General features: G+C 46.0%; 2 protein-coding genes across 4 annotated transcripts in view; both read left to right on the top strand.

The window, feature by feature from the left end:
* The window catches only part of ntng2a (netrin g2a), a 48102-nt gene extending 38583 nt beyond the window's left edge, over window positions 1–9519 (top strand). For all 3 annotated transcript variants that reach the window (XM_077004117.1, XM_077004119.1, XM_077004118.1), the window contains 3 exons: window positions 6657–6824; window positions 8464–8598; window positions 9022–9519. In XM_077004117.1, the coding sequence (XP_076860232.1) occupies window positions 6657–6824; window positions 8464–8598; window positions 9022–9239 (521 nt within the window). In that variant the 3' untranslated portion in view covers window positions 9240–9519. The remainder of the gene's footprint in view (window positions 1–6656; window positions 6825–8463; window positions 8599–9021) is intronic.
* A 1815-nt stretch (window positions 9520–11334) lies between these two features.
* endog (endonuclease G) lies at window positions 11335–14523 on the top strand. The gene is made up of 3 exons (XM_077004121.1): window positions 11335–12308; window positions 12548–12657; window positions 13284–14523. Exons 1-3 carry the CDS (start codon window positions 11775–11777, stop codon window positions 13561–13563), a joined length of 924 nt encoding a protein of 307 aa, XP_076860236.1. The 5' UTR covers window positions 11335–11774; the 3' UTR covers window positions 13564–14523.
* The last annotated feature ends 108 nt before the right edge of the window (window positions 14524–14631 follow it).

Genomic DNA, 14631 nt, shown 5'->3' on the forward strand with positions numbered 1-14631 from the left:
TCACCCCAAAGCTGCTGGAACACAGTGCAGTGAATCAACATGCAGTGAATCAGTATGCAGTGAATCAGTACTCAGTGAATCAGTATGCAGTGAATCAGTATGCAGGAGATGCTGCTGTCTCTCCAAGGGTAAAGGGTTTCTGCCCGCGCTCCACTCGCTTCAAAAGCACCGCAAAGTTCAAAACGCTGACAAACGCACTTCGTAGAACTTTGGACATGCCATGTGGATTCCATGCAAATAAATAATCAGCAACAAAATTAACGTTCAGAATAAAAGCTTCGTTCAAAATAAAAGCTCTGTTCAGAATAAACACAGGTGGTTCCGTTTGTATTAGAGTAGGCGCATAATAAAAACAGGTCTCTCTGTAATTAATCAGGAGAGCGCGGGAGAGAAAGTAAATGTTTTCGTATGTAACGTAGTGTTTGGTAAACAGAGCCTCTCGGTAATGAGGGGCCTTCTGCGTTAACGGGCAGGATGCGTACAGTGATTTGAGGTGGTTAGCTGGGCGTAGGGATTGGGAGTGTGGAATTGGGAGTCCGTGCCTTGGGCCATGCTTTAATTATCAGGCACTTGGGAGGGGCGCAGCTTTAATAAAACATCAGTATGCCGGCCAGCTGCCAGCGCCGGCCGGTTCTGGCTCGGCAGTGTGCTGCCCGCACCGAATCCCAATCCACCCATCAGTTACGACACATGCGGATGGCACTCGGGTCATCCGTGTAACACGGGGAAAACACCAGCAGTGATGGTCAGAACCAGCCACTACTAGCCTTGGCCCAGTGTGTGTGTGTGTGGGGAACCTGACCCCACACATCCGCCCCATCGGAGTGTGGTGTCTTTAGCCATGTCCCCGGAGCCCTTAGCTCACAGCGAACCGCTGAGGTCAGGCCGAACCACCACTTATGGGCCGAGGTGTGCTGCTATCTGATCTGTGTGCGTTCGGGAACTCGGACCCACTCTGCTGACTAGATGCCTACGGCCCCAGGGAGGCGCTGACCTATGACCCTGTGCTCAGCTCTGCGGTGGTCACTGTCCCGCTGTCAGACTCGCCAGGTGGGACCTGCACAGGAGACGTTAGCATCCCAACCAGCTCTGCAGAGTGTTGATTTTGTTGACTTAATACAACCCGTATAATGAATGTACACTCAGGAGGCTGTTTGAAAGGATCCATACAGACATCCAGAAACACACACACACACACACAAACACATTTTAACCTTAAGTTATACATACCAGAGTGTTGATTTGGGACCGAGATTCTTCACAAGTTCAACTTATTGTACCACACTCGTGTTAATAATCGAATATTCAGCTGAGGTGACGTCTGCCATTTTACCTTCTTCATGTCCTTCATCGCCTGTGAGTGTGCATACATCACACCCTCCTCTTCTTCCCAGCCTTCACCTTCATGGTGGCTTGTGGTCCAAACGAGAAATAGAGAAATCTTGTATAGTGTTGTTGTATATATATATATATATATATATATATATATACATGAAGCATGGGGGAATGCCAGTCATTATACGTTGCTTGTTTGATAAAATATTTAGCTAGAAGTGGAGTGTATGAGTCAAATCCTTGGAGCACAGACCATTTAGGACAATTTAGAAGGCAGAGGGACTACAGTAATGTGTGCGGCCCAGGGGAGCTCTCTCTACTTCTGTAGGCTTTACCAGGAGCTGGAGTCGCACAGCACAGCCCAGAGCTGTTTCGCTCTAATTCCACTGGTGATTGATGGTGGTAATAGAGTGCCATATTCTCCCCCGAGGTGGCACGAGGTGACAGGATTAAACACGATTACCGCTGTGCTAAATCAGTCATTAACGTATATGGGCCAGCGTGCCAAGATAGCAGCGTGTAGTGAGCTCCTTAAACCAGAGCTCCGTCTCAGGGTGCGGGCGTAAGTCACTGGGCCAGGTCGGCTTGGCTTTGCGCCTCTGGAAGTGCCTCGCGTTGGTGCTGCTTACATACGCTGCAGGGCCCGTCCCTGACGGACGAGGCCGACCAACGGAGAGCCAGACTGGTTAGTACGTCTGAGAGGTAACGAGGTGTGTGGCTAATTGAGCTGCCTTTTCATTTTGGGTGGTTATCATCACCAGGGGGTTTGATTGTGTGTGTGTGTGTGTGTGTGTGTGTGTGTGTGTGTGTGTGTGTGTGTGTGTGTGTGTGTGTGTGTGTGTGTGTGTGTGTGTGTGTGTGTGTGTGCGCGCGTGTTGGTTGCTGATGGAGTTGTCATTTACAACACTGATCACAGTGACGTCGAAAGCAAGCGGCAAAAACGTGAACCACCTTACTGGTGGTTAACAGGGAGTTCATGACCTTAGCATGAACACCTTCCCTCTTGCTGAGGGAACCGATTCTGTCAGGAAACCAGCAGGTGGACAAAAGGAAATTGTGTTGACCACAACATAATATTAATGCATGCGTTCTAAAAACAGCTCTCCACCCCCACGTCTGGCCGGCTCTTCCCAGTGTAGCACGCAGGTGCTGGCGGGCATCAACCTGCATATTTCAGGTGCTGAAACTCCAACCATGAAAAGCTTCAGAACACAAGCAGATGCCGGGGCAGATTAATCTTTAAATACAGTGTTATTGTAAAAACTATGACTGCTAGGAGCCCAGTGAGGCAGGCGACGCTCTGCTGAAGGCCAAAACTCAATCGTTTTAGATCTATTTTTGAATAGCGATTGAATGCACTGCTGCTAAATATTTCATAGGAGAAAAGTGGCCAGGTCATGGTGAGAAGGACCAAAAAAGGCCCAATTTATTGAACCCATGGAAGGAGATTGATACATGAAACCATAACAGGAAGCAGCAACTAGCCCTGTCCTTGAGCAGGAGGATGGAGATGGGGGGGTGGGGGTGGAGATGGTGGTGATGAGAGGAGGTAGTGATGCTATCAGGGCATGGTGTATCCCATTTCTGCTGAACTGGAAACAGCGAAAAGTTGTATCAGTGCAATATCATCCATTACGTCAAGTGCACAAGCCCTTCAGGCAGCGGTGTCGGTTGTGGGAATCTTTACTGACAGCAGCGGGGCACAAATGTAAGATCCTGGACTATCTTTGGTTTGTGCTCCATTACAGCCTCCTCAGCATCGGACGCTGTCCCGGCAGGACCCAGTAAGGTTGGCCAGTGATGTCACAGGAACAACTGCAGTGTCGGGTTCGGCTGTGGGTTAGGGTTGAGCAGGACCACGTGGTCCCTGTTGTGTGCCTTGACCACCCCCCCCCCCCCCCCCCCGCCTCGTGGAACAACAAGTGGAGTTTCCCAGGTGATGGGTGCAGTCCCACCACCGAACAGATACAGTTACATCAACACCGAATGGAGCCTCCCACCCCGGCTGTGCTGCTGTTCCAGACTGGTGAATCGGGCCAACCTGGTGAAGTGGACCTCCCTGGTGAAGAGGACCTCCCTGGTGAAGAGGACCTCCCTGGTGAAGCGGACCTCCCTGGTGAAGTGGACCTTCCTGGTGAAGCGGACCTCCCTGGTGAAGCGGACCTCCCTGGTGAAGTGGGCCAACCTGGTGAAGCGGACCTCCCTGGTGAAGTGGGCCAACCTGGTGAAGTAGACCTCCCTGGTGAAGCGGACCTCCCTGGTGAAGTGGGCCAACCTGGTGAAGCAGACCTCCCTGGTGAAGTGGGCCAACCTGGTGAAGCAGACCTCCCTGGTGAAGTGGGCCAACCTGGTGAAGCAGACTTCCCTGGTAAAGTGGACCTCCCTGGTGAAGTAGACCTCCCTGGTAAAGTGGACCTCCCTGGTGAAGTAGACCTCCCTGGTGAAGTAGACCTCCCTGGTGAAGCAGACCTCCCTGGTAAAGTGGACCTCCCTGGTGAAGTAGACCTCCCTGGTGAAGTAGACCTCCCTGGTGAAGTGGACCTCCCTGGTGAAGTGGACCTCCCTGGTGAAGTCGGGCCTGCCTGCTGTTTCTCTTACTGCTGCAACTCTAGTGGAAACAGATGGAACTGTTTCAGCAACTGAGGCAAAAACTGCAGTTATAAATAAAGCTCCTTCAAATGGCGCGGTCTCCTCAGCGACGTGTACCGTTGCACCAGCATGTGCTCAATCTGGAAGATGATGTGTTCACATCAGCAGCTGATACTGCTGCTATGGCAACTAATTCTCATGTTTTAGCAAGTGACGCCGTTGCTCCAACAACTAATGCAGGTGCTCAAACAATCAGTGAGGCAAATGATGCAGCTGTTTCAGCAACTGATAAGAGTTGCTTTGGCAGCTGATGGGGTTGCCAAAGCGATGTTGTTGCTGTAGCAACAGATGCAGTGACACAGGTTCCTGATATTGTCGTTCCAGGGCTCGGTGCTGCTCTACCAACCGATCCAATGAGGCCTGTTACTAATATAACGTCGAGTGTCCCCAGCAAAGCAGCTCCAATAGGCATCTCAGTAATCCCTAATGTTCTGACACCTGAATCTCCTGCTCCTACACCTCCTGATTCCTTTGTCCCTGTAGCTCCTCCTCCATTACCCAATGGTCGTCCATTGGCTACTCCTGACCCTAAAGCTCCTCCCACCTACGCTGCTGTTCCTCCTGAATCTCCGTCACCTAAAGCTCCTGAACCTGAAACTTCACTCCCTGATCTTCCTGCACCTGAAGGTCCTCTCACCAATTATCCAGCTCCTTCTCTAGAATTTTCTGCGCTAGAATCTCCACCTCCTGGATCTCCAGGCCCTAAGGCTCCCCACCGCGATATTCCTTCTACTACATCTGCTCCTCCACCCAAAGCATCCTCTCCTCCTGCTTCTTCTTCTATCCCCAAAGCTAATCATAGATCTACAGGAAAGGAGAAGAGTGAAGCGCCACCTACTGGTGACATACAGGAGACAGGTCCTGCTAAAACGAGACACAGGAACACAGAGGCATCAGGTACATCTTGTTAATACAGCAATTGCACTGACCTCAAATGCTCCGAGAGCCAAAGTAGTGTAGCAACAGCAAACATATTATTATGAAAGGCTAGTAACAACCCATGACTCCATCATGGATTAAGTCTGATGTTTCTTCTAAGCTCTGATCTCTCTGGTGTGCACAGTATTTGCAAATGCTGAAAAGTTCAGTGAAGCTCGGAAAGAGACCAGACATGCCAAAGGGGGAAGGAAAGAGAAAGAGAAAAATCACGAAAAGAAAGTAGAGTGTAGCCTCCGTGATTCTGTGCGTGTTGAACTTGGCAGTAGAATCGTTGTAATCTGAAGCTATTATGGGATGCCATGCTCTTTGCTGACCCCAAGTAACTCTTATAGCTCCACTCATTTCTCAGGTCGACCTTCCAAATTGCTCTGATTTAGACTCGCGATGGCAAATAAACCGCCCTGTTTTATGGGTGAACCCATCCATTGATGAGATAGAGGTTCTGACTCCAAAGTAGACCTAGACATTGTATTGTGTAGCAGGATGTACTTAGATATTACTAAATCCATGTACAGAAATTCTGTATCACAAATTCTCTGTCCTTGATTTAGCATGCACTCGGAGCACTGAGAGCATCAACACTGTTTTTGATTTCACACCCCAACAGCAAAGTCCTATATTATGAGGTCATTTGTAGTGATGATATAGTAGTTGTAGTCAGTACTCTGATGTAAGTTAGGTTAATGATATTTGATTCAATTCCAAAGTCATTCGAATGCTTTTGACGAGCGGTGGGCTAAAAACTCGGTTGACAAAGTTGACGTATGTCAGATCCGAAGGTAAGACAATATTGTAAAATGAGACTTTTGTTTAAAGACTTTATTTGTTTACAAATGTAATTTAAAAGCATACTGTAACTCACAAAGGCAATATTAGCTCACCATTTTTGTTCTCTTACTTTGAATACTATATGGGAACTGTGGAAAAACATCCTCTAAAACATCACTGTGTCTTCTCTCTTCCTTTCTGCATGTCTGCCTCGTTTCTGTGCATGCATACACTGGTTTCTGTGGCTCTTAAGGTGAGCAGACATTGGGTCACTGTGGTTACAAGACAAGCAGACAAGCATTGCTGTACCTGTTCAGTCTTCCATTAGTTATTTCCAACCAGAAGAGACAGATGGGATACAGTGAAACCCTGCTTGGTCCCTTCGTCTGTATAAGCAATAATTGAGCATTTATATTTCATTAGCTGTTCTTGCCCCCATCCCACTGCTTGGAGGACAACGTCACAGCAGGTCCTCAAACATCACCAGCATCTTTAAAACATGATATCAATTATTCATCGCCCCACAGCACCAAAACACTAAAGAAACGAAGATGACGGCTTACTAAATAACTCAGCTTTCAGCTAAAAATCCCTGTGAACGATCATTTGTACTTCAAGTGTTTATTGCGTTCGTCTGAAAAACATAATTACATATCTTCCTGTGATTAGTACTATTAGTTCAAAAGTGTGGCAGCATCTAAAAACACAATTAAATGAGTGTTTAAAACAGCATAAACAATTTGATATAATAAAGATACAATAGTAATAATGACACAGTGCCCACTGTGTGCAAAGGAAGTACTATTGCTCTTCTGACAGTAAATATGGGACTAAAACTGGTAGAGGTGTGTATTTTGTGCTTCAGTGTGTTAATGTCCCTTACCTCTCGTCCCAGTGTCCTTGTCCTGTCCCTCCCTGTGAGTGTGACCTCTGGACTAACACCTCTCTTCTCTCTTCTCTGCCAGACTGCGAGTGCTATGGTCACTCAAACCGCTGCAGCTATATTGACTTCATCAACATTGTGACTTGTGTGAGCTGCAAACACAACACACGAGGGCAGAACTGCCAGCACTGTCGTCTCGGATTCTTCCGGAACGCTTCGGCGGAGCTGGACGATGAGAACGTTTGTATAGGTCAGTCAGAACTGTCTCCCACCCTTACCTCAGTGCCTAGAATGGCCCCTCGTTTTACATTGAGTGTATTCTTTCCTGTGTGAATTCTGTCCAGTAAAAACATGGAACTAAATTTCTATTTGAGAGGAATACCGGCTTTCTCAAAGAAGAACCTTGAGCTGGAGTGTGTGAAGACTCCGGTATCCCAGAAGCCAGACGTCTTATAATATTAATATTATTCAGTTCTGTCCTCCAATCACTGCTTTGTCCACGTCTCCCACTCTCTCAAATTATGTGAACAACCGAGTGAAATTATTTATATGAAACATAGATGTTCAACACAAAGTCCGATAATGGATTTCCTGGGAAAACTATTGCAGAGATTTCTGACTATGAAATCTCTCAGTCATTTCATCTCTAGGCCAAGGTGTTAATTAGGTGAATCAGATATAATCAGATATAAATAATTTTCGTTCATTTCTAAAAGCAATAAAAAACCATTCTTAACACCCTAGTCATCCGTCTCTGCGCCGGTACAGAACTAGTAGAGTATCTCATCAGAGCTATTGAACTGCACAATGATACAGTGCCCTCTGCTGGAGAGAATCTGTTCATACATCAACATCCATTAAAAACATCGCGCTCGGTAGACATTAGGGTGCCTACACAGTAGAAGCTGTGCTCTTTAATTTAGTTAAAACTTTAATCAGAATTAGCTCTGTCAACCTAGATGTGTACCTATATGCAGAGAAAACATTTTTTGTTGTATGTCTAAAAATGTTGTAAACTAATGCCGATTAAAGAGCGGGAACAGGTGCAGCGCCATTGGCCAACTGCTTTACTTTCGAGTTTTTGCTCTATGTAGGGCCATTGCCAGCAACATTTTCATGCGATGATTAATTATGCAACGCTTGCCCGTTTCCTGGTCGGTTTCGAATTGTACAATCTACGGATCCGTTCCCGCCGTGTTCACACCTGGACGGCCGGGTCTGCGCATGTCTGCGTCTGCGCGTGGACTAGTGTGTAGTCGTCCTGTCCGCTGACAGGATCAGGAGCATGTGTGACATCTTAAAAAGCCCCACAGCAACAAACGCTGAGCAAACCCAAATGTTTATTTATTCATTAAGCTAGCTGAAGTAAAACAGTAAACTCTTAAAAAGAGGCACGTTAATAATAACCTTTTAATAAACTTTTTAACTCTTGAATGTTACTTAAAATAATGAGTTGTCTAAAAGAAACCACTGTGTGAATATGGGCAGGTTATGAGAACAACTTTGCTCAACTCATTGCTTTGGAACAGGTGCTCCCAGGTCCCTGTCTGGGTTTTAGTTTTAGCCACGCAGGGCTGCACACCTGCTTTATGTAATCTGCTGATGAAGATGGAATAAAATCAGGTGTTCTGGGTCCTGAATATAGGCTACAGTTGAAGGATTAAGGATTGCAAAAATCTAGGAAAGTTTAAATGTGAACTTTAAAAAAACACACACACACACACACACACACACACACACACACACACACACACACACACACACACACACACACAAATCCCACTACCCATGTCAGTGGAAAACACCCAGACGATTTAGCAGTCTAGACAGTTAACAGGGACCTTCGTCAGATTCGGAAAGTGGATTAATTGTGGCTGCTTCTTCCCCAGAGTGCAACTGCAACCAGCTGGGCTCCTTGCACGCCCGCTGTAACGAGACAGGCTTCTGCCAGTGTCGAGAGGGTGCCACGGGGCAGAAGTGTGAGGACTGCCTACCCGGGTACAACTGGAAGCAAGGCTGTGTCTGTAAGTTGCCGAACAAGCCGGCGCGGTGACAGCAGATTCGGGTCCAGATTAGTGGCTGTTCAGGAGAGACGCTGCAGGCTTAGTTTAGGTCTGGTGTGGACTGGGATGGTTCTGCTTTCTTGAATATTGTGGTGAAATGAAGGCAGATTATGCACCTCATTTAGAGTGTTTGCTAGTGAAAACAGAAGAGTGAATACTGTGTGGAGTCATTCGACTGCTTGTCTCTCTCTCCTGTCTCTCCCCTGTCTCTCCTCTGTCTCTCCTCATCTGTCTCCTGTCTCTCCCCTGTCTCTCTCCTGTCTCTCCCATCTCTCTCCTGTCTCTCTTGCATCTCTCTTTCTCTCATCTCTCTGCCTCTCCTGTCTCTTTTTCTGTCTCTCCCCCTCCTGTCTCTCCCCCTCTCCCTCCCTCTCCTCCTCCCAGTGAACACGTGTGACGATGAGCTGCTGCTCTGTTTAAACGGAGGCACGTGCGTGCAGAATCACAAGTGCGTGTGCCCGCCTGACTTCAAGGGCGTTCTCTGCGAGGAGGCTCTCTGTGAGGGCCAGGCAGGCTGCAGTGGTGCCAGCGCCCCCTACCTCAGCCTCCTGAGCGCCGCGCTCAGCTTCCTCGCCCACCGCCTCCTCCACGCCAGCGCCTAGTCGCTGCCTTGACCCCACACGGAGTCCTTCTCGAAGTCCGGAGGACCGTACCACGCGGACGGAGGCGGGGTTTGTGGCCCCTGACGCTGTGAGCGGGCCTTCTGGGGCAGCTGCAGTGTGTTTCCAGGGCAACTGGTAGCCTGAGGTCACCGAGCCCTTCACACAGATGAGAAGCTGCTTGTTCGTCTCCTCATATCACAGTTCGCCCCGGACAAAGAGAACTATAAACCAAAAGAAAAACGATGAAGAAAAAAATGAAACCAAAAAAAAAGACAAAAACCACCTTCAGTTTCAGTCTACAGAAAAGCGTAAAGAGAAAGACGACGCGTATATATGTATGGTTTTGTTTTCTGTCCTCCTGTTGTAGTTCTCGGTTCACGCTCACCTAGGATTATCCACTACACTGAGCCAGCTTGTTCAGACATCCAGTCATGCCAAGGTCGACCCTCACATGCCCGTCACTCTTTTTACTTTGCTGCGTTCTACTTTTCTGCTGGAAAACTTTCTACTCGGCTGATGTGAATAGGCAAGCCTGATAAAACGACATCAAGTGGCTGTAAAGCAAAAAGAATGGATGTCACTGTAGTTTGTGTTTGAGATAATGTTTATGTAAATGGGGTACAGAAAGAGGTGAGTATATATATTGCCCAAAAAAAAATCTATTATCTGTCTATCTGAAAGAAAAGTATAAATGATTGTAAATTAACATTATTTGAATATTTTTTGTAGAAATTATTTTTGTTCCTAAGCAAATGTTACTATTATAAATGAGTCTTTTATGGAGGTGCATACTGTAGTAGTCACTTCAGAGAGTTTATTTCTGATGCTTTGGAGTCCTTCCACTTATACAGGTCAAGCATATAAAGGAAAATAAAAACTCAACAGTCCAACACAGTATCCAGCTTTAATGGCGTCTGACAGCCGGAAGCCAGCATGCAGACATCACGTCAGCACGGTCCTTTTTAGAACTGCTCAAAAACGTATTAAATCCAGCTAGCACTGCTTTATTGATGAAAGGAGTGTTGTAACAAAAAAAGTGTAATTAAAATTAAAAAGCGAACACAAACATAACCAAAGCACATTACCAGGGTATTAAATTCCTCTCACTATTACATTCATATTAGTGAATGAAGAGAATAAGGCGGTGCTGACTGAAGCTATGAGCCAGATGGTTGTTTGAATAAGGGGTCGTAGTGCTATTGTCATGTTGTTAACGCGGCACTGCAAACCGGACACGTGACGCAGCGTTCGTCCCAGCCGGTGTGACTTTATGCCAAGGAGGCACGAATCGGACTGCGAAATATCGGCGCGGGCAAGTCAAGCTGCTCTCCTGGTCTTGAGCAGAGGCATATGGGCATTTTGTTGGGAGTGCTGCTGGAACCCTGTCCTCTTTCACACCTCCACAGGCTTTTATGCTTCTGCGCTGTCCTGATCACGGCAGCGGCGACTGAGCTGACTGACGCTGTACTGTCAGCATTCCAAAGAATAAAATCTGACAATCAGAAAGCACACGGAAAGTGGTGAAGGCTCTTTCTTTAGACCACAAGCCATTGCAGTACTAATCTTTGTATACAGCACCAGGTACAAGCTGGTGTCTCTAACTCATTTGAATTCTACCTAATCACTTTGGGGGTATTAGAATGAAATAAATGTTAAGTAAATTCAATTGGAATCTATTATATACTAGTTAAAGAGTCTTGTTTTGTTACAAAGGGACTATTTTAACACCAGTGTTCCTATGATCCAGAAACGCCTTAAACCTGCATTTGAGCTCCAAGTTTGCTTTGAAATGAAAAGCAAGATAAAACAAATCTGTAGAATCCCAGATACAGACTGCTGAGCCATGAGAAGAGACCCAGCCACCTGCGTGCGTGTGTGTGTGTGTGTGTGTGTGTGTGTGTGCGCGTGCGTGCGTGTGTGCGTGTGACACAGAGAGAGAGAACCTTTTCAGTAAGCATTGCTAATCCTGAGGCCTTTTTTCTTTCATATGTGGTATTAAACAAATGCATGTACGTACGCATAAACCAAATATACATCTGAACAATCTGAAATTTTGATTTGCATAGATTTTCTCAAAAATTCATTACAAAAAACCCCGAATGATTTGCATTTCTTAACTACAATGAAGGCAAACCTCTCAATCTAAATAGGCCTACAGTTATTAGTGCAGTGTAGGCTACTCATTTGCAAGCGTCAATTAACCAATTACATTGTAATTACTGTGGGACTACATGAACGTTGCCTTGTAGTGTAGTGGTATTCCTTTCAGCGATTAATCTGTAGTATAACGGTATATTTTGCTTTGCGTAGTATATGCACCATAAAACTCATAACCATAAAACCAATTCATACAAAAAATGATCGTGATGTCGCTTTAAGGACGGAATTGACGTCACAAACCTGCGACATGAGAAGCAGCAACGAGGAACTTGGATTTCTACTGCCGCAGCAAACTCCAAGAAATAAAACAACGAGAAACTTTTAAGCCATTTTATTCCGTTTTTACATGAACCGTAGTAGTAGTAAAAGTGAACCATGCACCGCATATTTAGTTCACGATGGATAATCTCTGGTGTGTCCTTGACAATCGGCGTTGGAATCGGTGCTGCGCTGACAGCGTCTGACAGGTCCAGGTCACGGACGATTTCCGATGAACTCCTTCATCGCGTACCGATTATTCCGGTACCGATTGTAGATGCGGCGTCAGAAATCGCGCCGTATCAACAGGGTCAATTAACACCGAGTCGATCTACAGCAGCGATGAAATATGGTTTCCCTTCCCTTTCTAATATCAAATCGCGGGAGGGCTACGTTATTTCTTACGATCCAAGAAACAGAAGTGCAGCATGGGTGATAGAGCAGCTGAGCTCGGAGACTCTGACTGGGACGTCGGACAGGAGGTTTTGTGAGTTTAGAGAGGACGACTCGGTGCATGTTTACCACAGAGCAACCAACGCTGATTATAAGGGCAGCGGGTTCGACAGAGGACACCTGGCCGCAGCGGCCAATCACAAATGGAGCCAGAAGGCCATGGACGACACCTTCTACCTGAGCAACGTGGCCCCGCAGGTGAGCGGGAAATCAGTTTGAACTGAAAAAAACCTTTAGGGGGAAAATACAAGATAAAGGTCTCCCATACTATACTTCATATTAAGAGAAATGCTAGACATAAATATAAACAATTGTTCCATTTGCCTAGAGCATAGCACATGTTTATATGTATATTAGGCCCCGTTAAACAGTACAGTTCGTTAAAATCACATTTTTCTGCTTGACATAATTGTTTACTCTGATTATTTATTCCACAGAACCCTCACTTAAACCAGAACGCATGGAAAAATTTAGAGACGTACTGTCGTACTCTCGCCAAGCAGAACCAGAACGTGTTTGTGTGCTCAGGACCCCTCTACCTGCCCAGGTGAGCTTCTCTTCTGATATTGACATCAGACTCTCAATGTCAGAGGAGTTGGTGCACACACACAGGCTTGGGCGATATGTCCAAAGATAGCAAAGCAGCCATAAAACACTCTTATAAAGCAACACTTTCTTCTGAACTGTATTAAAATCCTTACATGAACACATTGCAGATGAAGAGTATACATTTGGCTATTATTGATTTCATCGTTGTTGGAGAAAGTGGATTGATCATCTCACAGCTCGGGTCGACAATACCCTGCACACACACTGCTAGAAGAGCACGTCTGTACTAGAGTCACCGAACATTAGGAGACTGTCTCCACGGGGTTCAGACATCACCGTTGGGGTTCAGACATCACCGTTGGGGTTCAGACATCACCGTTGGGGTCCGGGATCACCGTTGGGGTTCAGACATCACCGTTAGCATTCAGGCGTCACCGTTGGGGTCCGGGATCACCGTTGGGGTTCAGACATCACAGTTTGCCCAGGCCTAATTTTCATTTTGCCTTGTTCTGTTGTTTTAACGTACACAGTGACTTGTGTCATACAATAAACCAGATGCACTTTTAGAGTGACTTGTTTGTATCCTCCGGTTCAGTTCTCTAACGCATGCTTGGCTGTCCTCAGGCAGGAACCCGATGGGAAGATGTACGTGAAGTATCAGGTCATCGGGAAGAACCATGTAGCGGTGCCGACTCACTTCTTCAAGGTGGTGGTCCTGGAGAAGCAGCGCGGGGGGGTGGAGCTGCGTCCCTATGTCATGCCCAACATGCCGGTGGATGAGAAGATCCCACTGGAGCGATTCCTCGTGCCCATCGAGAGCATCGAGAGAGCATCGGGCCTTCTGTTTGTGCCCAACATCCTGAGGAACACCAGCAATCTGCAGGCTATCACTGCCAAGGCATGAGGAAGCACTCACACACACACACACACACACACACACACACACAAACTTCCACCGTTTCAGCTCCTGAGGGAACTTTTCACACAGAAACTTTGAAACGCCTGCCCGTACATCACTGGATATCATGTGTGATGCGTGTGATGTCTCCTACATGAGCGTTTGTAATAGAGAGGGATATGGGCTGTACAGGAAGCGGCTGTGTCAAGGTTTTGTGAAAATTTTACACTGTAATATATATAATTGGTATGTCAGCTGTGCCCTACTACTGTTATAACAAAGAAATAATAATTTTAAAGGCTTTGGGTGGTTTTGGCACTTTTTACTTACTTACTGGCGAGTTGGAACTTTCTAGTTTCTTAGTGGGTCAGCCCGCAGCACCAACTACAGTACCTACAGTGACGTGCAGAAGCAGAAAGCACACAGACCACTGAAGAACACTGAGAACATCCACTTATTGAGCATAAGATTCAAAAGCACACTGTTATTACATCTGTCTCCAGTACGGCATGTTTATATGTGACCACTGAAGCTCATTAAAATAATGTTTTTCTGCTGGATAGAATCGATGACTTAACTGTGGTACACTGGTACACACCAGCAAGACACAATCTACCAGAATATAAGCTCCTGCTATTTGAAACAAGGTGCATTTGGTCTGCATGCTACTTTGCCTAGTTTTATATATTATTTCCCCTCAACATGAGGGAATGAACAATCACGTAATTTAATTTCTCAGTTATTTTACGTTCTTCACGTGTCCACTAGGTGGCACTAGGGTTTTTCTGTCTTACAGCTTCAAATACTTATGAGATTTTAAGGTTGACTAAGTGATGTTTTTATTGTTTTTAAATTGCTTTGTAATGAGAACTAATCTCTGTTCTTTTCATAATTTATTTTTTTAATGGGCAGTGTTGCAATGTAACAAACAACAATGACAGAACCTTGAAATAGCTAAAATAAAACTTTAATAATTCTAGTGGCATTTGTACATTAATTGCACATAACATTCTCTTTAACACAAATGACTCCATATATCTGTATTTTTTTATCTTGATGTATGTACATAAAGCA

The sequence above is a fragment of the Brachyhypopomus gauderio genome, chromosome 4 (assembly GCF_052324685.1).
Source record: "Brachyhypopomus gauderio isolate BG-103 chromosome 4, BGAUD_0.2, whole genome shotgun sequence".
NCBI classification, from domain to species: Eukaryota; Metazoa; Chordata; class Actinopteri; order Gymnotiformes; family Hypopomidae; genus Brachyhypopomus; species Brachyhypopomus gauderio.

Coding starts and splice junctions, on each gene's coding strand:
- endog (XM_077004121.1), top strand. CDS start 11,775: ATGCACCGCATATTTAGTTCACGATGGATAATCTCTGGTGTGTCCTTG. Junction 12,309..12,547: donor TGAGCAACGTGGCCCCGCAG/GTGAGCGGGAAA, acceptor TTTATTCCACAG/AACCCTCACTTAAACCAGAA. Junction 12,658..13,283: donor GGACCCCTCTACCTGCCCAG/GTGAGCTTCTCT, acceptor GGCTGTCCTCAG/GCAGGAACCCGATGGGAAGA.